The sequence below is a fragment of the Cibotium barometz genome, chromosome 13, assembly GCF_041138505.1.
Source record: "Cibotium barometz isolate CiBa-2024 chromosome 13, ASM4113850v1, whole genome shotgun sequence".
Lineage (NCBI taxonomy): Eukaryota > Viridiplantae > Streptophyta > Polypodiopsida > Cyatheales > Cibotiaceae > Cibotium > Cibotium barometz.
In genome coordinates this window covers 45,481,034-45,506,612 of record NC_141058.1, presented here as the reverse complement: position 1 = coordinate 45,506,612, position 25,579 = coordinate 45,481,034, and the positions used below count along the sequence as shown (strand labels likewise).

Genomic DNA, 25,579 nt, shown 5'->3' with positions numbered 1-25,579 from the left:
TCCTCTCCTGGAGTGACCCCCATGGCTTTCTTCTGGGCACAGGTAAGCACTGCAGCACAGGTGGGGGAAGCTTCATTTAAGGAGGAAGGTGATGCAGAGGGAAAGGGGAATGTAGAAGTGGAGGAACGCTGGGCAATGAGGGTGGTTGGTGATGGCTGGGATCTCTGAACAGAGATAAGGTGAGTGGTTGGAAGGGTTGGAAAGGCAAAGTCAGTTGAGGGAGAAGTGCTGACTTGTATGGTCGGGCAGTCCCATGTATAATGGTTCTTGTTGTTGGGGCAATGACAACACGGGGGAGACCCTTTAGGTAGAGAAACGGAAATGCCCATACTCCCCACACCTGTAGCACAATACTGGACATGTTCGAGGCGGAGCAACTAGACGGGGTTGATGGGCACCCACCTGAGTGGGTGGTTGCGTGGGCATGTATCTTTTGTCCTCAACTCATCAGTTAAGGAGACTGCGGGTTTCGCGTAGTCCTTTACATACTGTAGGTGGAACCCTGACATAGTTAGAAAAATATGCAGTTCCTAAAGATTTCTAGGTTCAGGCCATAGAATCTTTTGTTGAGTAGAGCACGGCAGTGCCTAGGTGACCCACCAGTGCACCATGAACTCTCCCGGGTGTGCTGGTAGTCAGGCGACCAAACGTTGTATATGGGTCATTAGCTCACGGATAGTCTCTCCTAGAAGCAACTGTAGAGCATGGAGTTCTTGGAGCACCTTCCCTTGGTAGTTGCTTGGTCTGAATGTCCTACAAAAGGTGTCCCGGAGAGCTGTCCAGTTAGCAAAATGGTTGGCAGTGAATTGGCCGTACCACAGCCGAACTTTCTAGGGTTGATGGAAAGACCGCCAAATAGGCATCTTCTCTGTCCAAACCTCAACTTTTGCACATTGGCAATAAGTGCCTCACATGGTCATCGGCATCCTCTATGGCCGAGCCCTTGAAACTTGGCAATTTCACACTGACCCATCCAAGCACAGCAGCCAAAGGTTCAGGTGCAGGAGGGTGTGCATTAGCCATGGGTGTGGGTGTGGGTGTGGGTAGAGGTAGAGGTAGAGGTGGAGGGGTCTGAGGAGGAACAAAGTTTAAGTGTGGTCTCTTTCTACTATAACAACGAACCGACAATGAACTCCTTAATGGACTAACTGATCCAACGCGTGAACTTGCGTTGGCATGCACACTGGACTTGCTGTGTGTTGGGAGTGCACAAAACCCTAACAATTAAGAGTTCCACCAAACCCTAATTACCAAAATCAAACATACAGGAAACTCTTGGTATCACAAGAATTGCCTGTCACATGCACTCTGCACTGTAGTGCATGGTGACAAGATGGCTCATCATCAGTGCAACACTATACAGTAGTAGAACCCTTTAGGATTTGATATTTATCGTACACCGTGACCCCATTGTAATCCTCAGTCGAGAATATGTCAAGCACGAGCTACGTAGGTTATTCCTCAACCTTAGAGAGTGAGTCAGTCAGTCAGTCAATCAGTCAAGTCCCTTAACCCACTTGGAGAGAATCATTCATGCATATAGAGTCGGTAGAAGCCTTAGGGGGTTTGCATCAGATCATGGTTGCATATTGCATATCTTTCATCCCATTTGCACATAGACCATTGCAGAAGCCTTGGAATATCATCCAATATTTTTATCATATTTATTAGCATTTATTTGGTATTTTTCCATGATATTTTCAGCATTATTACCATTATTCCATAGTAGCAAGTCGTGTAGCATTTAATGCTACAGTCAGCCAGCTCTTGCAGCCAGCCAACGAGCCCTTGCTCGTATAAATAGCATCGCTTCAATTCATATCATTCATTCATCACCAATTGGAGCAAGCGTTTCCGTCCTACAGCACTAGGAGCATCATCGCTTGCACCTGCAACCTCCCATCAGCAAAACGCAGCATCTCAGCATTCAGCCAGCAACCTCGCTTCATCCACCTTGCGTTTTCAGCATACAACAGAATTCAACAGTCATACATCTCATCGTTTTGCTACAGCCACTTTGGTGAAGGTAAAACGCAGCATTCTCATTCATTCATAGTGCATAACACAGCCTAGAAATAGTCCCAATTAGCCCCTTCTCTCAGCCTTAGATTTGCAGCCTTCCTACATTCCATTGGAAGAGTGCATAGGCTTGAGATCGGTCATCATTGGTACTTCTACAGCCATGTATAGTTCAGCCCGACTCTTGGTCTTTCAAAGGTCTTGCGTTTGGCTTATCTACAGTTCCAAGTCAATCATTCATTCATTCTCTTCAAAGATAATAAAGCAAATACTCCTAGCAATAGAAGGGGGGCCTTCAGTGGGTAATTTGGGACCCAATAAGGTGTACAGATCTGTCTCTCCCTCTCTCATCTCTTAAAGTTTGAAGTGATGAAGTGGATTGCTAGAGACTCGCGAAACTCAGGATAAAGAAGGCGGTGTGAGACTTGTGTGACAGGATCCTTCATTACGCATAATTCCGTTGCATGTTACATTGGTATCAGATTCAGCTTGTCCACACACACCGCATCCTAGTGTGAGAGCATCCTTGGATGGTCATACTTCGCTCCGGCACGACCACCGACTTCAATAACATGTCTACAGTGAAGAGTACACATCAGCAGGAAGACGTCTCCCCCCAAGGAGACCTTGCTCTTCCTCCTACTACAGATACCATAGCTCTACTCTGAGCACAGAATGAGCTTCTTATGGAGCGTCTCTAACTCTTTGAGGCAACAGCAGCAAAACTCACTCCTCTAGTTACCCCCGACTTAGTCACCCTCTTCTTTCAGATGGAACAACAAAGACAAGAGGATGAAGCCAGATGGCAGGAAGAAAAAGCAAACAGATGGGTCTATGAGGAAGCCCAACGCAGGCTTGAAGAATATCAGTGTCAGGTTGAACTCGCCGCCCGGGAGCACCAACGAGAGCTCGATCGAGAGCGCATGTTACTTGAACACCAATGGAAAAAGGAAACCTTGCATCTGAAATATCAGCACCTCTTAAGTTTCTCTACCCATAGGTGCCACTAGCCACAATCTTGCGACATCAACAACCATCATCCGAACTCAACTGAATTTGAGTAAGTATGATGGTAAGTGTAATCATTTAGTTGTCAATCAATTTATTCGTCAGTTTAATGCTTATTTTATTGGCAAAGCTAACAACAAGACAAAGTCCACATAGCAGCTCCCCACCTCACGGGTGAGGCAGTCACTTGGTGGTAGCATTGGTCTAGTATCCATACAGACCACATCATAGGTGTCACAGCTTTTCACTGGGATACCTTTATCCATGACCTTAAGACCAGATTTCTCCCTTCCTAGTATTTGACCAACCTAGCAGATGAGTTCTATGGACTCAGAGCAGGTCACCCGTGCTTCAGTTTTCCGGTAAGGTTATAACTTTAGCTCAATAGTTAGGATTATCTGAGTAGGCCAAGATGGATCAATTTATTCGTGGATTAGATTCTAACATCCGGTTCATAGTTCGTAACTTTGAACCTAGCACATATGACCGGGCTTTGACTCTAGCTCAAAATGAAGAAATGAAGATGAACGGAGGCAAGCCTAAACAACCGCAATCTAGTACCAAACCCCAACCATACTCCGTCTTCTAAAGACGCTAAGACAGACAACAGTCCTAGCTCTAGTTCAAGGGGTAAGGAATCCAAGCCTAAGAAAATCCCCGACGAAAAGGCTAAAGCAGGCATCACAGGAGGCTATCTTCCTCCAGAGGAGCAAAGAAAATATCAGTCAAAAAACTGATGTTTCTATTATCATACCATTGGGCATGGTAAGAAGGGCTGTCAAAAATGACAAGTGGAGCAAGCCTCAAAAGAGCCTTCTGCCACAGTTGCCACAGTATCTCCCACTCCTCTAGAACCGCCTGCTACCACCAATGCGGTTCAGCTCTTACCTTCTATGCATCCCATGCCATCCGTGGTGCTTGATACTAAGCAAGAGGGTGAGATTACAACCACATAGAAAAGCCTGATTCGAGCTTATGGTTCTGCCAAGGGCCGCCAGTTCATAGTGCTTTTTGACATGGACAGTTTTGGGGATACTCTCTCTCCCCAGTTGACTACCAACATGAGTTATACCTTAGTGCCCTATCATTTGGAGGTGGACAGGTTTACACCCGATCTTCGCACCCATATATCTCAAAAGGCACAGCAGTTTCCTTTTCAAGTTTAAAAGACCTTATTCCAGCGAGATTTCATTGTCTCTCCTCTTTTGGGGTGTGACTTGATTCCAAGAATCCAGTGGTTTCGCCAGTATGAACCCATTTCCAATTGGGGGCAAGACACTTTTATTATCTCTGAAGGTTTTCCTGAGCCTGTCATGATTCGTGGGAATAGGAGCATTCTTGGCATTCCTATGATTTCTCATCTCCAAGCCCGACGAGTTATTCGCAAGGGAGCGGAAGAAGCATTGATTTATGTTCATGCTCAGACAGTTTCTATCCCATCGATAACAACTGTCTCATCTTCTTCTTTAGTCCACTGTCTCATCTTCTTCTTTAGTCCCTCAGTTGGCATATCTCCTTTCTCATTCAAACATTTTGTTTAAGGACGATCTCCCACCCAGTATCCCACCCTCTCGTCCTGAGGATCATCATATCATTTGATCCCAAGGCAGAACCTTCTAACAAGTTTCCCTATCGTCTTTCCAAGACTTTCAAGAGCAAGCTAGAACAGCAGTCAATACTCAAACATTTGAAACCTCTTATGGACATGCTTTCACAGTCAACACAGACTACTAAGCACTTGAGTGACTCCCGACGATGCCAAGTGCCCAGTGCAGTGATCGGCACACCAGATGAAGTTAGCTCTTGCACCAGTTGGGAGGACTGAACAAGTACATCCTTGGTAAGCATTACCGAGTGGGCGATGCTCTTAGTAGACAAACCTGCATCCAGACCATTCAAGAGTCTACCATTCTCAAAATCTCTGAAAAGACTTGGATAGCATAAAAAATTAGTTTGTCGATTCCGCAGAGTTTGGTACTCAACCCAGTTTGGCCCTCATATCTGAGCCTAGCCAGTATTCAATACATAGACAGGCAAATAAGTCTAGACGAGATGTGCACTTCAAGGAAGGGGATCGGGTCTATTCGCATATCACAAAACAGAGATTGAAACAAGTGGGCAAATGTTGTCCCAAGCTTTCTTTCCGTAGTTTTGGACCTTTTCCTATAGTTAAAAAGTTCAGTGATGTCTCCATGAAATTGAAGTTGCCTAACAGTTGGACGATGCATGATATTTTCCATGTTTCTTGGCTAAAACCATATGTTGGATCAGAAGTGTTTGATGTTTCAGATGAACAGCAGCTAGACGTGGTAGACGAATCAAAAGTCATTGAGCTTGAGTAAATCCTTCTTCATCGATGGAAGCATGGTTCCGGTCGAAGACTGTGTCAGTTCTATACGAAGTTCCGAGATCGAGATACACACGAAGCAGTTTGGCTAGACGAAGAGTTCTTTCAAGAGTACCCCCAGTTATTAGCGGACTACTTGGAAACCGTGAACCTTCCGCCAAGCTAAGCAGAAGGGAATGTCACATGTACTCTGCACTGTAGTTCATGGTGACAAGATGGCTCATCATCAGTGCAACACTGTACAACAGTAGAATCCTTCAGGATTTGATATTTGTCTACGCCGTGACTCTATTGTAATCCTCAGTCAAGGATATGTCAGGCACAAGCTATGTAGGTCATTCCTCAGCCTTAGAGAGTCAGTCAATCAATCAATCAATCAAGTCCCTTAACCCACTTGGAGAGAATCATTCATGCATATAGAGTCGGTAGAAGCCTTAGGATTTGCATTAGATCATGGTTGCATATTGCATATCATTCATCCCATATGCACATAGACCACATAGACCATTGTAGAAGCCTTGGAATATCATCCAGTATTTTTATTATATTTATTAGCATTTATCTGGTATTTTTTCATGATATTTTCAGCATTATTACCATTATTCCATAGTAGCAAGTCGTGTAGCATTTAATGCTACAGTTGGCCAGCTCTTGCAGCCAGCCAACGAGCCCTTGCTCATATAAATAGCATCGCTTCAATTCATATCTTTCATTCATCACCAATTGGAGCAAGCGTTTCCGTCCGACAGTACTAGGAGCATCATTGCTTGTACCTTACAGCCTCCCATCAGCAAAACAGAGCATCGCAGCATTCAGCCAGCAACCTTGCTTCATCCACCTTGCGTTTTCAGCATACAACAGAATTCAGCAGTCATACAGCTCATCGTTTTGCTACAGCCACTTTGGTGAAGGTAAAACGCAACATTCTCAATCATTCATAGTGCATAACATAGCATAGAAACAGTCCCAATGAGGCTCTTCTCTCAGCCTCAGATTTGCAACCTTCCTACATTCCATTGGAAGAGTTGCATAGGCTTGAGATCGGTCATCATTGGTATTTCTATAGCCGTGTACAGTTCAACCCGACTCTTGGTCTTTCAAAGGTCTTGCGTTTGGCTTATCTACAGTCCCAAGTCAGTCCTTCATTCATTCTCTTCAAAGATAATAAAGCAAATACTCGTAGCAATAGGAGGGAGCCCTTCAATGGGTAATTTGGGACCCAATAAGGTGTACAAATCTCTCTCTCTCTCTCTCTCTCTCTCTCTCTCATCTCTTAAAGTTTGAAGTGATAAAGTGGATTGCTAAAGACTCGCAAAACTCAAGATAAAGAAGGCGGTGTGAGACTTTGTGTGACAGGATCCTTCATTACGCATAATTCTGCTGCATGTTACATCCCCAGCAGGATCACCAAATTTTAATGTACCTGTAGCAAGTTGGCCTGCCCATACACTGGGTGTGACATCTATGTCACGGGTTCACTCTAAGGCAGTATGCCACAAGAGTTGCCACTCAGCCAGGGAGACCAGGCTACTCTGCCTTCTGCACTGTGCACACACACTCCGTTTGAACACTATGCTAGCATGCTGCCCGATAAATAGTTTGCACCATGATGCCACTTAATACTTAACACTTCATGACATAACAAGCAAGTAGATAAACAGAAGCAAAAAGACAACAATGAGAGAACATGACAATAGTGTATTCTGAAAAAGAGAGAATTCCACTAACAAGATGATATCCTTTGGTGCTCCCAGAGGCACCTATATATAAATGATGCAAGTAGGCAGTAGGTACACCGCTAGCACCACTGCCATGAATGAAGGTGAGAAAGTGTAGCTGTAAATGGGGTGAGCTGCTGTGAATGAAGGTGAGGAAGTGTAGTCATAAATGGGGTGAGAAAGATGCACATGATACAGGAGGCACAATGGAAGCAGACACTGCAAAAGAGAAGTGGGTGTCTGCCAAGAAGTGGACATCCGCCGAAAGTGGATGCCCGCCAAAGAGTCGATGTCCACCAGACAGGAGGGCCAGCTATACTAATGTGCATTCGATACTAAGAAATGTGACGTCATTCTTCCCATATGTGAATGTCTAATACAAGTAGTCTTCCATTTTGGAATAGGCATCCACATTTTGTAGAATGAAACAGACTGCGATTGATTTGTATGAGAAGCACAACCCCTTTCCAAAATCAACGAGAAAGATCAGATGTGTTGCACATATTGTTCACATAGTAAACAAAGGTCATAAAGATAGTGTTCATTTCTTCAACAGAACTATCACAAGAGTGGCCATTTATGGATTGAACAGTAGTTGTCAAGGGCAAGTCATTTCATGTGAAAAAAATCGAGGGTAGTGCTAGTGGCGGTTAATTTTTCCATGATGGAATGCCTTCCCCTCGGCCATTATCGTCATTCATGGTTGCATAAATATACATGTTTTTCCTGAAAAAAATATGAAGCTATTGAGGAGTGGGTAAAGACTTCTAACATGTTGATGTGTCGATTTCTTATTGATTAGATTATGACTAATTCTTTTTTTGAGAGTTTATATATTATATTGAACTAGGCATCAGGGCCTAGGATGATCCAATCAACCTTGAGCCCCCCATTAGATGTTGGTTAATTCCTGAGCCATTAAAACTCAATTAATTCATAGATGGTCATTTGCCTCAATGCAAATGTATTGATCCATAATCTTTGCAAATAGGATATGAATTATCCAACAATTAGCTTGCAGCTGGCAGACACAAGTTCAAGATAACCATATGAGAGAAGGAGAGAGAATTATGCAACAATTAGTTTTTGGCTTGCAAAGGTTATTCATTGTTTCTCCTCACAAGTTAAAGATAATTGTGTGTGTGTGTGTGTGTGTGTGTGTGTGTGTGTGAGAGAGAGAGAGAGAGAGAGAGAGAGATTACAACTATTCTAGAAACTATAAAAGGAAAATCAGTAAGGAGTGAGGAGTGGAAGCCTCTTGCACTCACACAGATCTACCTGGCATGTCCTCTCAAAGTAAGATCTACCATGTTGGCATCGTGCCTTACAATTCAAATGATGAGAGGATTGCATACTATGATTGGCTTCATGAAGTAGTGGGTGCTTTACAACCTCTTAGTGCAATGACTGATAGGTTGTGTGATGAGCTGATGGGTTTGAAGTGTAAAGCTAGATCTTGGAGCCGTTTTGCCTTTCTTATGTAGTCAAACATTATGGTTGGCGAAATGCCTCATTGACAAGTGGGTCCTTGGTGGGATGAGTTCTTGGGCATCCCATCCAATGTAGCATTTTTAGTGATTTATTGTCCTTTTTGACTTGTGTATAATATGAGCTTGTGGTTGCAACTCACGCCCTCACATAATCCTTGGCATACAACACATCCTTAGGCACCCACTACCATTGACTTTGGCAAATTAGTGGCCGGTTCTTTGTTAGTCTTTGTCTGCTTATTCAAATTTTTGGGTGGGTGTTTAGGGGTGTGAGAGTTTGCAGCTTTCTTGGGTAACTATATGAGTATTTTGCCCTCATAACACCCTTGTGCGTGCACTAATCTTTCTGGCACTCGGTTGTGAGGGGCAGATCCAATATGTTGTTGCTTGAGTTGTGGCACTTACTTTTGGTTCTTCTTCTTCTTTGGTTACTTATTGGCCTTCCATATAAAGTCTTTTGAGGTGGGCATTTCCCTTGAAGCAGCCTTGCCTACTGAGCAAGTGTCTTGGCAACCACCATTGGTTGCCCTTGTGATGGTAAGAAGTTAAAGTTCTCTTCACGGGTTCAGTTGGCAAGAGTATCTTGCTTCTTGGGAGAGGCTTTCGAATTGGAGAAGATTATTGATGGCAAGGTTGGATTTTGCATGAGAATGTTTGTCAATGAATTCGAGGTTTGTGATTTCAATGGTGATGCAAGATTTTGAGACTAGAGGTTTAATTACCAACATGAAATGACTATACATTGAATCAATACTTTGGACAAACCTAGCATCGACAGATTTCACACCGGTGTTTCTTAGGTTCAATTCAAGTTTTCCCAAGGCATGTCTCATGGGATATGTCATATTATAACACTCACTCCTATCAACAAGAGCCACATTATATTTTAGTGCACCCTTAGTAGGCTCCCACTTTATCTGTCTCCAAATCCATGACCATGGCCATATTGATTGTGATGATTTGTGATGATTGTGATCGTTGAGCTTTTGAGCTCTTCATTTTGTTTCCTCTTTTTTCTATAGTGGATTTGGAAAATCATATACTATGTAAGAGTATCTTAGCTTGCTACCATTAACAAAGCCTTCTTCCATTTCTTCTTTATTAAGCATCTTTATCCATACTACACCTTGGGGTATAATTTCAGAGACCTTGAAAGGACCTCGTCCTCTTTATTTGAGTTTTTAGATTCTATTTTTCATGTTGTACATGAGGAGCAAGTCTTCTTCATACGAATCCTTGTCCTTAAGAGTGTTGTCAAGCATTGCCTTCGCCATAGTTTTAAACAATCATGCCATACACCATTCTTAGTCTTGTTTCTTTAAGTTTCTTGAATTTGACCAAGCATTTGGTTTAGGTATTCTTTATAATTTGTTCTTGCATTGCAACTGGTTTGGAACTAGGTATATTCCATAAACATTATTACCTCAATGTGGAGAAAGTATGGATCTAGGCTAGGCTATAGATGATCAAAGCTAATGTCCATTATTAAGAAAACTAATTAAAGATTAGGAGAAAAAAACAAGACTTGTACAAAAAGAAGAAACTAAGATAATCCCATTACATTGCTCTATGAGAGATCCCAATCACATATTTATAGCTCTCAAAGAGCCCCCAAAAAACAAGTTATGTGCGTCCTTGTGTCATCCATGTGTCAATAAATGCTTGCACTCCATGTGCTACCTTTTTGACCATTAACTTTACCTTTTACAAGTGATCATACAAATCAAACTTTGCTCTAGGACCCTTAGTCTTTCTATTTCCTTTTTGATGTACATGCTCTCCTCCTTGCTCTGCACTTGTTGCACTCCCACAAATTGCTATTTCAATGCTCCCTCTCAATGTGATGAGGATCTATCACTTAACATGCTACATTGGACCTACCTCCTCTTGTCATATGTTGGAGTGGTCCATCTCAACTTGCCTTGTGGGCTATAATGTTGGCTTTGACTTGACACTTAACATACGGGAGGATGGGGTTACAACTAGGGGTGAGAAGCCGTCCATCTCGTGCTCTTTATTACCATTAGCAGACTTCAATTACTAGGTGTAGTGACTTGTTCTTCGCTTCAAACGCAGAGTCTTTGAGCTTTGTCTTCTTGTTTGTGAATGACACAGTGCTTATATTTCAAAAAAAAATTTCTTTGCTCTCATATGCAACCATGCGTGTCGTGGTGATATACAAAGGCTACTTCCACTTTCAACAAATAATTACGGCATGTTATCCAAGAAGTAGTACTCCCCTTGAATCATATATAATCTCAAAATCCTAAGTTAATCATGGTAGCGCTCTCTCTCTCTCTCTCTCTCTCTCTCTCTCTCTCTCTCTCGGTGTAAGTGCAACAAGAAGAGTGGAAAAAACCCTAATGAACTAGAGACTTCTAATCACATTCTAATGAAGAGCTCTAAAAATAAGAGGACGAGAGAAAACCCTAATATATAGAAGCCAAGTGAGAAGTTAATTGAAGCTTTAAACATATGCTAAGACATCCACTAATTAGGCTTTAAATTCCTAAAAGCACGGATCTAGGTCAGGCTATGGAGGATCAAAGCTAGTGAAATTTATTATTAAGAAAACTAATTAAAGATTAGGAGAAAAAATAAGACTTGTACAAAAAGAAACTACTCTCTAATGATAGATTCCAATTACATGATATTATAGATCTCAAAAAGCTCCCAAACCACAAGTTATGTGCACCCTTGTGCCATCCATGTGCAAATAAATGCTCATACTCCATGTGCTAGCTTTTTGCCCATTGAATTCACCTTTTACAAGTGGCCATACAAATCAACATTTACTCTAGGATACTTAGTCTTTCGATTTTCTTTCTAATGTGCATGCTCTCCCCCTTGCTCTACACTTGTTGCACTCTCACACATTGGTATTTCAATAATCAAGTCCAAGGGTAATGTTCAAGGGAGTGTTGTTTATTGCAACTTTGTAGGCAATGCAATAGGCCCATAGCTTATCATTTGATTGGCTTCTACTATCTTTGTCAATATGCCACATAAAATCTTTTTTGTACCTTTTTCTTGACCATTTTCTTAGAGGTAACATGGTAAAAGTTTTTCCATGTTCTTAAATAGGGTAGGCCACCATGGGCATGCTTGAAGGACTTTTTGTGCTATTGTATTAGCAATAAAGCATCCTCCAATATAGAATAACTATGAATTTATTTTTTAATGTGTATATAAAAATGCCATCTTGGTCCATTTTATCTATTGCAAATTGATAAGGGTCTTCTTTCTTATAAGGCATCTCACCCTCATAGGTTTATCTTGGGGGAGTCACTTCATAAGAAAATAGGAAATCTCTTCATTCCATTAAGGGATAAGATCTAAATTAAATAGAGACTACATATTATATCCTCTCTAGCAATGCCCTCTACTCTCCTTGTCTCCACTTGTAAGGAAAAAATATGATTCTCATTGCAATCTTCGTGGCATGGCATATGCATGTATGCAAGTATCCAAGTCTCAAAATGAAGCCATCCTTTGTAATCTGAAAGGAAAAAACATTGATTCCTTTGGGGATGGGATAGTTCTAGAGGTGTAAAGTTGATACCTTTGCTGGGGGATAGTTCTAGAGGTATAAAGTTGTTATGGCCTATTCCAATGGCTCTCTCCCCAGAATTTTCTCTCATTCACAAAAAAGCAAGAACAAGCAATAATTGTTGTGGGAAACTTACCTTATCTTTGAGTTCAAGTCTCTTGAAGCCATCTAAGCTTGCCTAGTTGTTGCTAGATCCTATCCTTCGAGCTCTCTCCTCCAAGTTATCACCGAGGAAGCTTTACCTCTTGCAAGGACTCGCTCACTTTCTACTCTTTCACACATAAAGGATAGGTTGGAACATGTATTAAGGATTAACTAGTTTCTCCTCTCGACTCTCTCACTCACACATGCACAGAGACAAGAGCAAAGAGCAAATAGATAACTAGAGAGCTCAATTGGCACAAAGGGGATTGTGTCCTTTCATTATGAGAAAATGCTTTTCATACAACTGGTCCTTATTTACACTTGGGTAATCGAAACTCATAAACTAACTAATTAAGCTTGGTTGTGGTCAACTTTCTCATAAAGATTACAACTTTTATACTGCCTTCTCATGACACTTATTACTACTCTCATTTGTGGTGGAGAGCGTCTAGTTAACCCAAGGTGGGGTTCAACCCCCCTACTTGATGTAGATTCCGTTCACGAAATCTTATCACATGATATGAAAGCTTGATCTCCAAGTTTGGACTTGTAATGATCATGGCATTCTTGGAACCATTTGAGTATTCTTCTTTGAAGTAAGGATATAGCGTCAAGAAGTCTGTTTGACCATGTCTTCAAATGATTGACATAATGACCAAGGACAAAGTCCAACTCACAACCCCTAGGCCTACCTCCATTGTATTAACTGAGGCCGGTGCCAGTACTTCAAGAAAACATGATAGAGAGATAGGTGGCTCAAAATATAAAGAAGATGCCAAATGAAGGAAACTATTACATCTATCACAAGGATTATGAATCTTCCCTTAATGCATTAAGAGAAGAGGTTGCCAATTGATGTCACACAAGGTGTACTCACTTCAATGCTGCAAGGTATTAAACACTATCTTTATCTAAATATGAGAATTGAGGAGTATTATGAGCCATATATGCAGGTAGACAAAAGGCATGAAGATTGGGTGGAATATCTTGTCAGCAGCTTATCTTATGGACCGCACCCAGACATTGCACAAACAAGCGATACAAGGCTTATGAACACTCTCAAGGAAAATGGCAAATGATAAGAAGGCTTATGGACACTCTCAAAGTAAAGGACACAAAGCTTACAAAGGACATTAAAGATAAGAAAATCTAGAGAGGAGGATCTCCAAGTTGTGGCCCATGATAAAATCAAGGAGTTAGAGGAAGACAACAACCTTATAAGCATTGGGTTGTGATGTTAGAGAGCTTAGGGTGGATAGAAAAGATGATTAGACATGGTGGTTAAGCAAAATGTGTAACACTAATGAGAATGATTAAGACTAATAAATTAAATGATTAACATAAGCAAGTGTTCTTCATTCATTGATTCATAGCCTTAAATAGGCTCCAAGTACAAACTACTAGGGCTGAGAATCCAACTTTTTTGAGTAGCTAGGAATCAATTCAAATGACCCCATTCTCTCCACAATCATGTCCTTGAATATAGGAAAAAATGTGGCTACCCCTGGCATCTACTTTGTGTTGAATGTAATTAAGAAAAACTTGATTCTTTTACAAAAAACCTTTAAAACTTTGAACCTTTTCTCACTCTAATGATGATGGATTATTATTTGCTTCTTTCAATACTCTCTCTCAAGTAATTATCCATCACTTTGGATGTGTGAATTTATTAAGCTTTAGTTTCATCACCTTAGTCTAGACATGTTTAGATTTACCAAGTTCTTTTTGGCTTTGGTTTCACCAACTTAGTCTAGTGAGGTTTTTGCGAAAGAGTAGGAATTTGTAGAGTGGATTTGGCTCAAGGAAGCTTTATAAAGCCCATTCATTGTCCAATACAAAGTTTTCTTCTTTGGAAGCCTCTCCTTCATTACTTATAAGATGTGATGAGGATGCTATCTTTTTAAAAATGCAATCCTTTGCTTCATGATTCATTGTCCCATTAAAGTTACATTTCTTTTTGCAGTATTAATCTTTTTCTTCATTGGTTACCACAAAAGTTACATTTTTTACCTCTAACCTTGGATTGTCTTTTGTAAGGATCTTTCTTAGATAAGAAATCTTGGTCTTCACCTCTTTCTTTGATCTTCTTTTCTTCTTTCTGAAGGGAAGTGATGATCCTTTTGAGTGTCTTACCCTTTGGATTTTCATACTAGGGCAGTATCCAACTGAAATGTTTCCTAGATGACACATTTAGTTGTAAGTGGCTCTTATATTTTCTTTGTTATTCACGGCATGAAAAATCAAAGGATTTCTTTGATTTTTCACAGTGATGTAAATGATTTGATTGCCATTTTTTGACAAGCTAAGTTGAATTTGTAACGAGAGGCTATGTTGATGATCTATGCATTTCTTCGATGGCATGAAAAACTAGGGTTTGTTTGTCACCACCACGACATGAAAAATCAAATTTTCAGGTGAGTAAGTTTTTTATGATTTATAGCTCAATAATGCATAGAGGAACACTATGAGATGCATTAGAACGCTTTTTTGAGCATTTTGAGTAAAGAAATAAGGAAGCCACGAGGATCATGGCTCAAAAAAAATGAAGATGAAGAGCCAAATTTAAGATCATTTCTAAAACATTTCACGTACTATTGAAGTTGAAAAAGAAGCCATGAGGATCATGGCTCAAAAAGGCCTTAGCTGAAGCAGAAAAGAAATAAGAAGGAAAAAGAATAAGGCCTTAGTTGAAGCAAAAAAGGAAGCCACAAGAATCATGGCTTAAAAAGATGATGACAATGATGAGCTAAATCTAAGATCATTTCTAAAACATTTCACGTCATGTACTATTGATGAAAGAACTATGGTTCATCTTAGAGTGCAATGCTTCCTCCAAAGAGAGACAAGAAGTGTTGGGCTTACTATGGTCAAGGAAGTTAATCTAGCAGAACTTGGTGAGGATCCCAAAAGAGTCTTCATTGCTAAAGATATGACCCTTGAAATGAAGAAAAAAGAGTTTGCCAAATTGTAGAAGGAATTCAAGAATTACTTTACTTGGAGTACATAGAAATGAATTCAAGAATTACTTTACTTGGAGTACACAGAAATGAAGGGATGGAAATGAAGAACTAGAATTGGTGCAAATACCATCCCTATCATAGAAGGGTCCCAACCCACAAATCGAAAGCCTTATCAAATACTCAAAGTATTTGTAAAAGGAAGTTAATAAACTCCTTGTTGCACATTTATGAGATTATGCACATTGACTGGGTTTCTCCCATTATTATTATTATGCCTAAGAAGAATGGAGAACTACGAGTGTGTATGGACTTGAACAATGTCAATGATATAGTACACAAAGACCATTACATATCCTTTTCCCTATACATAACATGTCCTAAAACAAATGGCCAAAGAACAAACCTACACCTTCTTGGATGATTTTTTGAGCTACAATTGTCCATCGTCTTTGGGAAGAAAAACATAAGGCTACATTTATCACAATGTGGAGGATATTTGCCTATAGAGTCATGGCCTTTGGAGGACTAACACAATGCTTCTGTCGCTTTTAAACGACGATTAATGTGTATAGCATTCAAGGACTACTTATAAAAGTGGTTAGAAGTCTTCTCAAATGAATTTTGTGTTCATTGTATATGGAAACATCATTTGCTTTCCTAAGGTGTGGTATTTCACATCCATTTACAATACCAACTAGACTAGTATTATATGAATAGTGGGTTAATCTATAGCTATGGTGGTAGTGAATGTCTCTTGAAAGTCTAACCCTTTGACTTTTTCCAAAACCCTTCTTTACTATGATCCATGCCTTATACTTATCAAATCCACCATCAAGCTAGTATTATATGAATAGTGGTCAATCTAGCTATGGCGGTGAATGTCACTTCAAAGTCTAACCCTTTGACCTTTGTAAAACCTTCGTTGCTATGGCCCATGCCTTGTTGTACTTATCAAATTTAATTGCCCAAAGTTTATCCCACAAAATCATAGTTCTCGAGCATCTCATCCACACAATCCAAATCCGATGTGGCCTCCAAGGAAAAAGCCTCACATTCCACCAAGCTCTCAAAGACATTGGAACACACCATTAGATTTGGATCCACTGCCTCTTGAAAAACTTGTCCCCTTCTTGTTCCACACAAGGCTCCTCCTCGTGGTGTATAAGGATTCATGGGCCACGTTGGACATTATTAAAGATTCATTATATTCTATGCCAAAATAGCAAGACCATTTTATAGACGACTTATAGTATTTGAATAGATTGAAGAATGTCAAGCATACAATGAACTTAATAATGCACTCGCTAGTGCACCAATATTGAGACTATCGAATTGGGACTTAACCTCCCATTTACACATTGATGCTTTAAACTTTGCAATTGGGTGTGCGTTGGCACAATAGTTGTTTGTTATACCAACAAACAACTTAATGACACTGAAAGAAACTATATCACCACAGAAAGGGAATGATTATCCATGGTATATATTGTAAAGAAGTTTCACCATTATCTATTGACTCTAATAAGTTTGTCTTCTTGGTAGACCATAAGACTCTTATATCTTATAAAATGATCCTTGCACAATTAAACACATCACACGTTGGTTGCTTTTACTTTTGGAATTTGACTTTTTACGGTCACAATAAGAAAAGAATCACAAGATGTTTTGAATTCCTAATAGTGAACCCTAATAAAAATAGCAAGTAATGTTGGGTGAATGTTAGGAACAAGGGGGAGTGTTATGTGGCCCTTAAATGAAGTAGCAATTGTACTAGTCATATGACTAAGGTTCAAAGGTCCAAAAGAGGTTTAAATGTGAAGGAGAATGCAAATTGTCCAATGCAAAGGGTTCCCAAAAGAAGACGCCTAGAATTAAGTGAGAAAGAGAACCCAAGTGAGTGCTCCATTCAAGGGAGGTGGTCCTAAAATCTAAATATAAATCAAGATTTGGGTCACCATTAGTGGCTAATGTACATGTACTCAAGCCTATATAAAGGCCTCTATCTAATGGAATGATACATGAGTTTTTGTCAAATCTTTCATCTTATCATTATGCCATAGCTTTTTCATTTTCCTTAATCATATTCTTACATTTCTTATTATATTAATTTCTTGATGTTAATCCACTTCTACACACCCTTATTCTCTCTTTACATAAATTTCTACACACCCATGGTATCAAAGCCAACCATTATCTCTTGATTATCTATGCTTCCTAGGATGTTAATCCATTTCTAAACTACACATCCTAATCCTCTCAACATAAATTCAATTTGGTATATTAGAGTCAACCATTGTCCCTTGATCATCTATGCATCCTAGAACAAAGCTAATTAGCTAATCATTAGCATATTAATTAACCATTAATCTTATTTTTTCCCTCTTTTGTAAGATCTTAAATCATCATAAATCAAGGTGCTGTCCATTTGGTGTACCTGCAACATCTCCAAAGGCTTCAAGGTATCATCTTCAAACATTCTCTAGTTTGTTAATAGAAAATTCTCTATGTAATAGTGTGATAAGTGCTAACCAAAAAAAAAAATTTGAGCCACCAAGGGTTCATCTCTACCATAGGGATATTATTAAAGCCTTGTGCATTATCAATCTCCTTTTCCCCTTTGGTTTGGTGCATCTGCCAAAACAAAGTACTCTCTAGTTTGACAATTTTTTGAAATTGAAGAGTACCAAATTACTCCTATTGCATTTCTCTCTTCTTGTAATGGACTAGACACTGGCACTAGGTCATTCCCTTGCTAAGACCTTCCCATCCTCTTAGAGAAATCATGACAACTCCATTAATAGTTAAAAATAATAATGATGATGTTTCCATACATGGCAAGTAAAACTTACATTTATACTCATGAAGGATGGATTTTGGGATTATTAGTGGAAGAGGTCACGAATTGGAAGGAGAAGAGAAAAATTATGTGTCTTGGAAGAGATGAGAGAACGCTAGCCACCATTGCATTGGGGCTAGGAGATAGATTTATCCATCATACTGCATCAGAAGATAATTCAAAGGGAGCATGGGATGAACTAGAAAAGTTAAGTTTTTCATAAACGTTAAAAAAATAATAATAATAATTTAGTTTTTCACTGCATGAAAAACTCCAAATTTGTATGGATAAGAAGATAAGATTCTTTAGATAAATACTTACTATTCTTAGCAAGGTAATCCTTAAAATCACAATGTGATTTCATGAATATTTTTATGACATGAAAAATCAATTCACAAATTCTCAAACCCAAAGATGCAAATGAATGCTTCTCATATCCAAAAGTTCTAGATCAATTCCTCTAAGCATGAATGCAAAAAAAACATGTAATGGAGTAAAAATAATTGATTTCCTTTCCTCAAGGTTTTCCAAGTACTCACAAACCAAAACACAAAAGAGAAATGTTTTTTTCTTTCTTTTTTCACTCAACATGCCCAAGAACACTATTCTCAAAATAATGGCTCAACAAGAAGTTGCCTGCATTAGGGAGGGAGGCTTTAAAAAGAGTTGAAGAAGTCCCTGGTAGCAACACCAAACATGTTTTGGCCCATTCCGACTCTCTACAGAAGTCACTCTCATTCATAGAAAAGAAAGAACAAACAACAATTATCATGAAACACTTACCTTGCCTCCAAGTTCAAGTCTCTTAAAGACATCCAAGATGGTTGTTGCTAGCTTCTCTCCTTTCAACTCTCTCCTCCAAGTGATCACACCAAAGAAGCCGCAACACCTCCTACCAACAAGGACTCACTCTCCTGTCACTATCTACTCTCTGACACAAGATTGATAGGAGCATGTACTAAGAATCAACTAGTTTCTACTCTCAACTCTCTCTTACACCCACACATAGATAAGAGCACAAAACCAATAGATAACTAGAGAACTCAATTAGCACAAAAAGAGGGATGGTGTCCTTTCATCATTATGAGAAAATGTATTCACTTGGGTGCACAAAACTCATAAATCAACTAATTGAGCTTAGTAGTGGACAACTTTTTCATAAAGATTACAAATTTTATCATGCTTTTTCATGATACTTATTACTACTCTAGCATCTAGTTAACCCAAAATAAGGTTAACAAAAGCATATTATGTTGGTGTGTAATTGGAGAAGGTCATAACACATATGCAAGTATCCCAATCTGGAAATGAAGCCATCCTTTGTAATTTGCAAAGAAAAAGTTTTGGTAGAACTATATCTTCTAGTGTGGGATAGCTCTAGAGGTGCAAAGCATGTTGTGTGTTAGAGTGTAATTGGAGGAGGTCATAACACATGAGATGGGTAGGCTAACCATATGAAGCCTATATGAGATTATATATAAATTTTGGCATACCACACATCCATTTTTTTAGAGTCTATTGGTAGTAATTTGTAGCTTTTGTGTAAAACTTGGTTGTAATCCATCACATTGTGTGAAGAATCTCACAATTATTTATTTACAGCATGGAGGCCCAAGCGAGACCATCATCATCATCATCATCTTAAGCACACTGACAAATGATTAGAGTGTCGAAGTTCATCACATATAGAAGCTATCTAATGATTTTAATGGACAATAGTGGATAGATTCTTCTCATTGTGTTATTTTTACAAGACCTCAATCACGCTTGTGAATGGGGATGAGATGGTAACCTTTGAAATGTCCTTCATAACGACATCTTTAAAACTTTATAACCAAAGAGTCTACTCTCAAATGTCCATATTTAGAAGAGAGTTCTACTACCAAGGATGATTCTCCTAACTCTACTTGTGTGCTGATGGGTGGTGGTATGAAGGGTTTACTCTCCAAATCATGCAAAAGAAAATTATAATCCAAAGCCTCTCAATCCTCCATTTGAAAGAAAATTTTGACTATTCTAAAATTTTACAAATTTAAAGAAAATAAAATGTTAATGTTGTTGAAAAATAAGAATTTTTTTATAAGTTAAGAGTTTCTAAAACATTATGTCTTAAAAATATTAAGAATATTAAAACAATAAGATATATTATTTTACATAAGAACCAATTTTCCTTTTTTTCAGAACTTTGTTCATATTGCCATATCCAATAAGTTATGAAAATATTTACTTCCAATCACATTTCGCAACACAATCTCACTTAAAAAATGGACAAGCTCAAAATTATGTGCGCTTCTTATACCTTTTCAACGTGTTAACATTTGCAATGGTACTCTTTTTGAGAAATGTAAAAGCTCAGACACATCCATACCACCAACCTTTAATAGTGAAAAAAACAAGACTTTGCTTGTAAAGTGCATAGTTCATTCTTCAAATGCTTGAGTAGATTGGGTTTGGAGAGGGTCTTATACTGAGCAACACCAAAAAAGCATTAATAGATACAAACAGATAGTAATTTATCCCCACTCAATTGAGTTTTCTTGTAAGGTAGTATTGGTTGTTAGGACTACGTGTAAGTTGCAATGCTAATTTGTAATAGTGGCTCAAATAAAGTTGTAGTAGAAGGCTCTATCTATGGGACTAAATCAATGGGGATTGTGTGCTTATAAGTGTGATTAAATCCAATTGGTACCACTAGATGCGTAAGGCCATAAGTCATATAGCATTGTAATGAAGGAAAATGAGCAAACACTTCTGGTCACTAATGTATCATCTTCCAACTTGTTTTACTTTACCACTTTTTGAGTGTTAGTAAACGGAGGGATTTTTACGGAGAACCTTATAGCTACCATCATTAAGCAAGCATTTCTGATCACTAAATGTAATCTCTCTGCATTATTTTATGTGATATATATCTTCCGAGAAAGTTGTATCCATGTGTGTATAGAGCTTCGATCTCAACCCGATGTCCAGATTCAAGCATACAGGCCAACTCTTGCTTGTATTGTGCATTATTCTACAACACCCATTGGCAAAAAACAACTGAGTTAGGATCTAACATCCACCAAAATCATCAAACAAAGAGTGAAAAACCGTACTTGCAGCATTTTAGAAGACAGCAAGCTTGCCCCCAATTGTCTGTCTTTCAATGTAAGTGGCAAAAGTGACTCCCTTGGTATGAGCTGGAGGTCTCCACTTCGTAAGCCAAGCCACTTCACATCACACACTGATGAGGTGCACAAGAGATTAAGATCATAAAACTTGCCAGTAGCATTTGGTTTAGAACATTAATACAGAGCAAGTTAGTTTATTTACCATACTTTGAAGCTTCGAGCCCCATCCGTATGCTCCCAAATTTATATGTGCAAATGATGGCCATACCAGCTGGGTTCCTAGTTCCCCACAATATTGAAAATTTAAAAACACCTTCTTGTGTTTTCCAAACCAAATACACTTAAATCAGCAGAATTGCTGCAAGGATTTACCAATCAACAAGAGCTACTATGGGTAACAAGGGGAATGAGCACCTCAATTGGTGGAGAAAAACCCTGGAAAATATCCATTTTGTGAACGTGAATCCAGCATAATCTCACTAAGCAAATTTTTCGAAGAGGGTTAGCGCCCATACAGTGGGCAGGCAACCTTGCAGGAAGAGGCTGTGACAGGCAGGCACTCCTCTATGCATTCAAGGTGCCCCCAGGGCCCATCAGCACCTTTTGGGTGACAAAATGAAAAGTTGCAGTTTTCAGGAAAAAGGTGCCCATCAGCAGTTTCAGGTCCCCATCCCATGGCGGCCAAAAATGGCCATCTTTTTTTTTTCCTCTTAACGAGCTTGAACTGGATGCCCGATCAGCCCACCCCTTGTGTGTAAAAGGAAGGGATCGGTCCCAGCAATCAAACGCCCTGATTTCATCACCCAAAAGAATGCTAATAGGCACCTAGATGGGTGTTTCCAGCCTAAGATGAGCTCTTCCTATAGACACAGACCTAAAACCGTATTTAAGCATTGTTTTAGAGGTGTTTACCTAGACGCCAAATCAGGATAACCTTTAGCTGTGATGATAATGCAAGGGACTGAGTGGAAAAACTTGTCTTCCTGAAGTCTCTGGAATACTGCATCCTAAGACTCAAACAGATTACTTCATCATGACATGGATATTTTTCGAACTTGTTCATAAAATTGGTGCTGTCTAATTATTATGGGGTAGAATATATACCTTCTCAACCAAAAGGATGTATCTTGCATCAGACTGAAACCTCCAGTTTTGGACACATTTCAAGTCTCCACTTATCACTTGACCGGTTGTCCCCATGTTTGAACAATCCAAAAACTCACCATTAGACTCCTGAAAAAGATTATGAAAATCAAGAAAACTGCATGCTAGGAATCGATTAGCATTGATAAAATGAAGAAGGTAAAACCGTCTTAAGAGGCATAAAATACATCCCAAAAAAAACTGTTTTGCCAATTTTCCTTTAAAATTTGTGTTGCACTATCTGATTTAGAAAAGGCATCCTAATGAAGGTTTAGAATAACTGCATGGTAGCACCTGTTTGTATTAGGCCCTATTGCATATTATTACAGTATGAAACAATCTATGAGAGAATAATTTATCTAATCATCGATTTTAGACCTACACACGCACACACAAACACATTTATCTTACAAAATATGATAAAAGTGCAACCTTGTGTTTAATATTTAAACAATAAAATTGTCCACACATTAAAAAACTGAACGACTCACTTCTTGCTTTTCAATCCTCATGTACTGAAGAGCACGGATCTCGGAGCACTAAATTATTAATTAAACACAATTAACCACAAGAATATGCCACAAAAATACCAGCGCTACGGGGTCGAAGAACCACCCCCCCCCCCCCCCCCCCCCCCCCCCCCAAAAAAGTATGTCACTACCAAGAGGAGTTTTTGTGAAAGCTTGTGAGTGATTACCGATTGACCAGATTTCCATTGCAACTAGGCAATGAACACAATGATCAAACAAAGTGTTGTTGAAGCGAGATCATTGGGATCCTTTGCCGGCTATCTACCGGCACGTAAGGGAATCCTTATCACACACGTATCCCAACCAGGAGGAAGTATCTCTCCCTCTACAGGATACGATGGTTCTCCTCAAACTCTTATCTCAAGCCTACCTATACCTTGAGCATCTCCTCCTCAATCTAAGTGACTTAGTTCACAACATAGAGGTCTTCAAATCCTTCAATGATCTTCAAAAAGTCTTCCATGGTCTCTAACCCAAGGTAGGGCATCAAACTACACAGAATTTTGGAAGATTTACTCACCACCAAGTACATAGAAGGTTCCATGAAAGAGAGCACCACGTCGATGCGGCCCTTAGACAGGTATTTAGGAGGGTCAGACTCTCAGAGTTTGATGAAGCCGCAAAGACTACATAAGAAATTGAGACTTAGATTGAGAAACTTAAGATTATTTTGACTTGAGAGAATTCGATGAGGTCTTGAGTTCGTTTTAAGAACAAAGAATAACTCACATTTATCTAATCTACACAGAACTAAGCGGGAGCTGCATGGGATCGGACCTGCTTAGAGCGCATTTTACAAATGTTGATGTGTTTAGTGCTTTCCCACAATTCTACTGCTGTACTTAGGTGAGTAGAATCTATGGTAAATCTCCATGCAGATGTGGGTTGAAAATCAGCACATGGAAAAGAGATGCCACAAGAGATAACAACTAACATGACTCTTCAAAACGAGGTCGTCTCCCACAACTTTTCAAAGGCATTAAATGCAACACAAAATAGAGGCATGCACCCCATCTTAACAGGCAAAGGAGTAGGCCTTGGAAAGCAACCCTTACCTGGATGATAAGACGCCCAGCTACAGATCCTTTACTTGAGGCCAGAATTCCAAGACTGTTCCGACTGCATTTGAGCAGTGCCACCACATCTGCAGAAGGCAAAATATGACTCCTCTGACTACATTTTAAAAGAAAGGCACAGTGCCCCAAGTTCGATTTCCAAACAGACTCACAAAAGCAAACAAAATCTGGTTGGAGAATTCATCCCCCCGTGGGAAGGGTGGAGGAGCCCCGGATCTGGATGGGCAATATTGCCTGTCCATCTCTGATGAGCAGCCTACACTGGCAGGCGGGAACATCTCTGTAACCAGCCTAATACTGCGACCATGCACAAATACCTGAATATGCATTTTCTCGAGCTGATGTGAAGTATTTTTCTGAACAGGCTTGCAAAAGATAACAAAACATTCTGCAAACCTTGTATGGTGTTATTGACTTGATTTTGGCATTGAAAGTAGTTCGGGGCTTCAGACAAAAGCCGGTAGAAAAGCTCGCGCTGCGTAGCTTGCTTTCCTTCTTCGAGAAGCTGACAACATATCCTCAGCACCATCCAAACTGCTTCAAAAGAAGTCAACCTGATGCACCTATCCTTTTATAGGGTAAACAAGGTTTGACAGACTGGACACTAAGGAGCACATCTGTTATATAAGGCTTTGAAAACCTGAATACAAAGCTTTATCCAAGCTTCAAGCCCTGAAAACCACCTCTGACAAAGGCTTTGGCAAACTGCTTCTTCAGGAATGGCCGGTTGTAAGTAGAGTGAGACAGAAATATCGTTTCATCCCCACCAAAAAAGGAGGGTTTCGCATGGCAATTTTCCGCTGATCGACATAGCTGAAGCACAGTAGGCTTTATCTGAGCAAAGTACCATAGCAGCAAACTTGATGTAACAACAAGGTACAATCCAAGTAACATACTAGAGATAAATCCAGGATGGAAGGCTCAGCAGCGGTGAGATTTCTGAGAAACAGGAGCATCAGAGACTGAATTCTGGCTCGGACCTGCACAGCAATGCAGAATAAACTCGAATAAGAGTATGAGCTTGGCTAGAGATAGAAGGAAAACCTAGACACACACAGAGAAAAACTTCACAGGTATACACACAGAGAGAGAGAGAGAGGGGGTAAGCCTATGAAACGTACTCAGAGAGTTGAAAACCCTAGAGAAATCCTGGAGGAAAGGAGAGGGAGAAACCCTGGAAAACACGGAAGAGAGAGAGAGACAGAGAGACAGAGAGCTTGCTTACTTCCTCCGGCGAGACGATGTCAGCTGTGCAGATGAGCTCCACAGCGTGGAATGGAGTACCTTTGCGGAGAGCCATGGCCTCGCAGCATTCACCTATTCTTGTTCTGCTGGTTTGTATTAAAAACAGGCGGGACTAAGCTAGGTAATCAAATTCATACCCTCGTGTTGCCGTTAATACCCCCCTCCCTCTCTCTCTTAATGGCCATAATCCACCCGAGTTCAAGTCTCACCTCTGTTGGTAGTATATGCCCTTGTGTTGCATTCTACCAACATTAATACCTCTCTTTCTCTCTCTCTCTCACACACATACACTAGGCACGGGTTTTTCTCATATAACACCTAGCATATCAAGTCTTCTCACTTCTCTCTCTCTCTCTCTCTCTCTCTCTCTCTCTCTTTCTCTCTCTTACAGAGGCCATGATCC

General features: G+C 39.8%; 2 protein-coding genes across 4 annotated transcripts in view; one reads left to right on the top strand and one right to left on the bottom strand.

Annotated features, from left to right (window-relative positions):
- The window catches only part of LOC147632739 (Pseudouridine synthase family protein), a 122,686-nt gene extending 114,565 nt beyond the window's left edge, over positions 1 to 8,121 (top strand). The window contains exon 15 of one of the 2 annotated variants that reach the window (XM_086807584.1): positions 8,084 to 8,121. In XM_086807584.1, the coding sequence (XP_086663710.1) occupies positions 8,084 to 8,106 (23 nt within the window). In that variant the 3' untranslated portion in view covers positions 8,107 to 8,121. Of the gene's footprint in view, positions 1 to 7,290; positions 8,057 to 8,083 lie in introns of those variants that run through there. The other variant, XM_086807582.1, reaches the window with a different exon arrangement.
- A 12,355-nt stretch (positions 8,122 to 20,476) lies between these two features.
- Positions 20,477 to 25,295, bottom strand: SPO11-2 (sporulation 11-2). Of its 2 annotated transcripts, XM_086807580.1 has the most exons (11): positions 25,157 to 25,295; positions 24,828 to 24,911; positions 24,615 to 24,744; positions 24,328 to 24,465; positions 23,911 to 23,999; positions 22,287 to 22,415; positions 22,095 to 22,189; positions 21,555 to 21,617; positions 21,385 to 21,461; positions 21,168 to 21,295; positions 20,477 to 21,085 (listed from the first exon to the last, which is right to left on the bottom strand). In XM_086807580.1, the coding sequence occupies exons 1-11, from the start codon at positions 25,229 to 25,231 to the stop codon at positions 20,945 to 20,947; spliced, it is 1,149 nt and encodes a 382-aa protein (XP_086663706.1). In that variant the 5' UTR covers positions 25,232 to 25,295; the 3' UTR covers positions 20,477 to 20,944. The 2 variants fall into 2 exon arrangements, 1 of the variants encoding a protein (XP_086663706.1); XR_015267230.1 differs by lacking the exon at positions 20,477 to 21,085 and having other exon boundaries at positions 21,220 to 21,295; positions 21,390 to 21,617.
- Positions 25,296 to 25,579: the final 284 nt, after the last annotated feature.

Bases quoted from the DNA above. Each gene is read 5' to 3' on its own strand.
- SPO11-2 (XM_086807580.1), bottom strand. From the start codon at position 25,231: ATGGCTCTCCGCAAAGGTACTCCATTCCACGCTGTGGAGCTCATCTGC. The intron at 24,000-24,327 runs GTTTGCAGAATG...TGCCTTCTGCAG, and splicing joins AGTCAATAACACCATACAAG to ATGTGGTGGCACTGCTCAAA. The intron at 21,086-21,167 runs GTACGGTTTTTC...TGGGTGTTGTAG, and splicing joins TGTCTTCTAAAATGCTGCAA to AATAATGCACAATACAAGCA.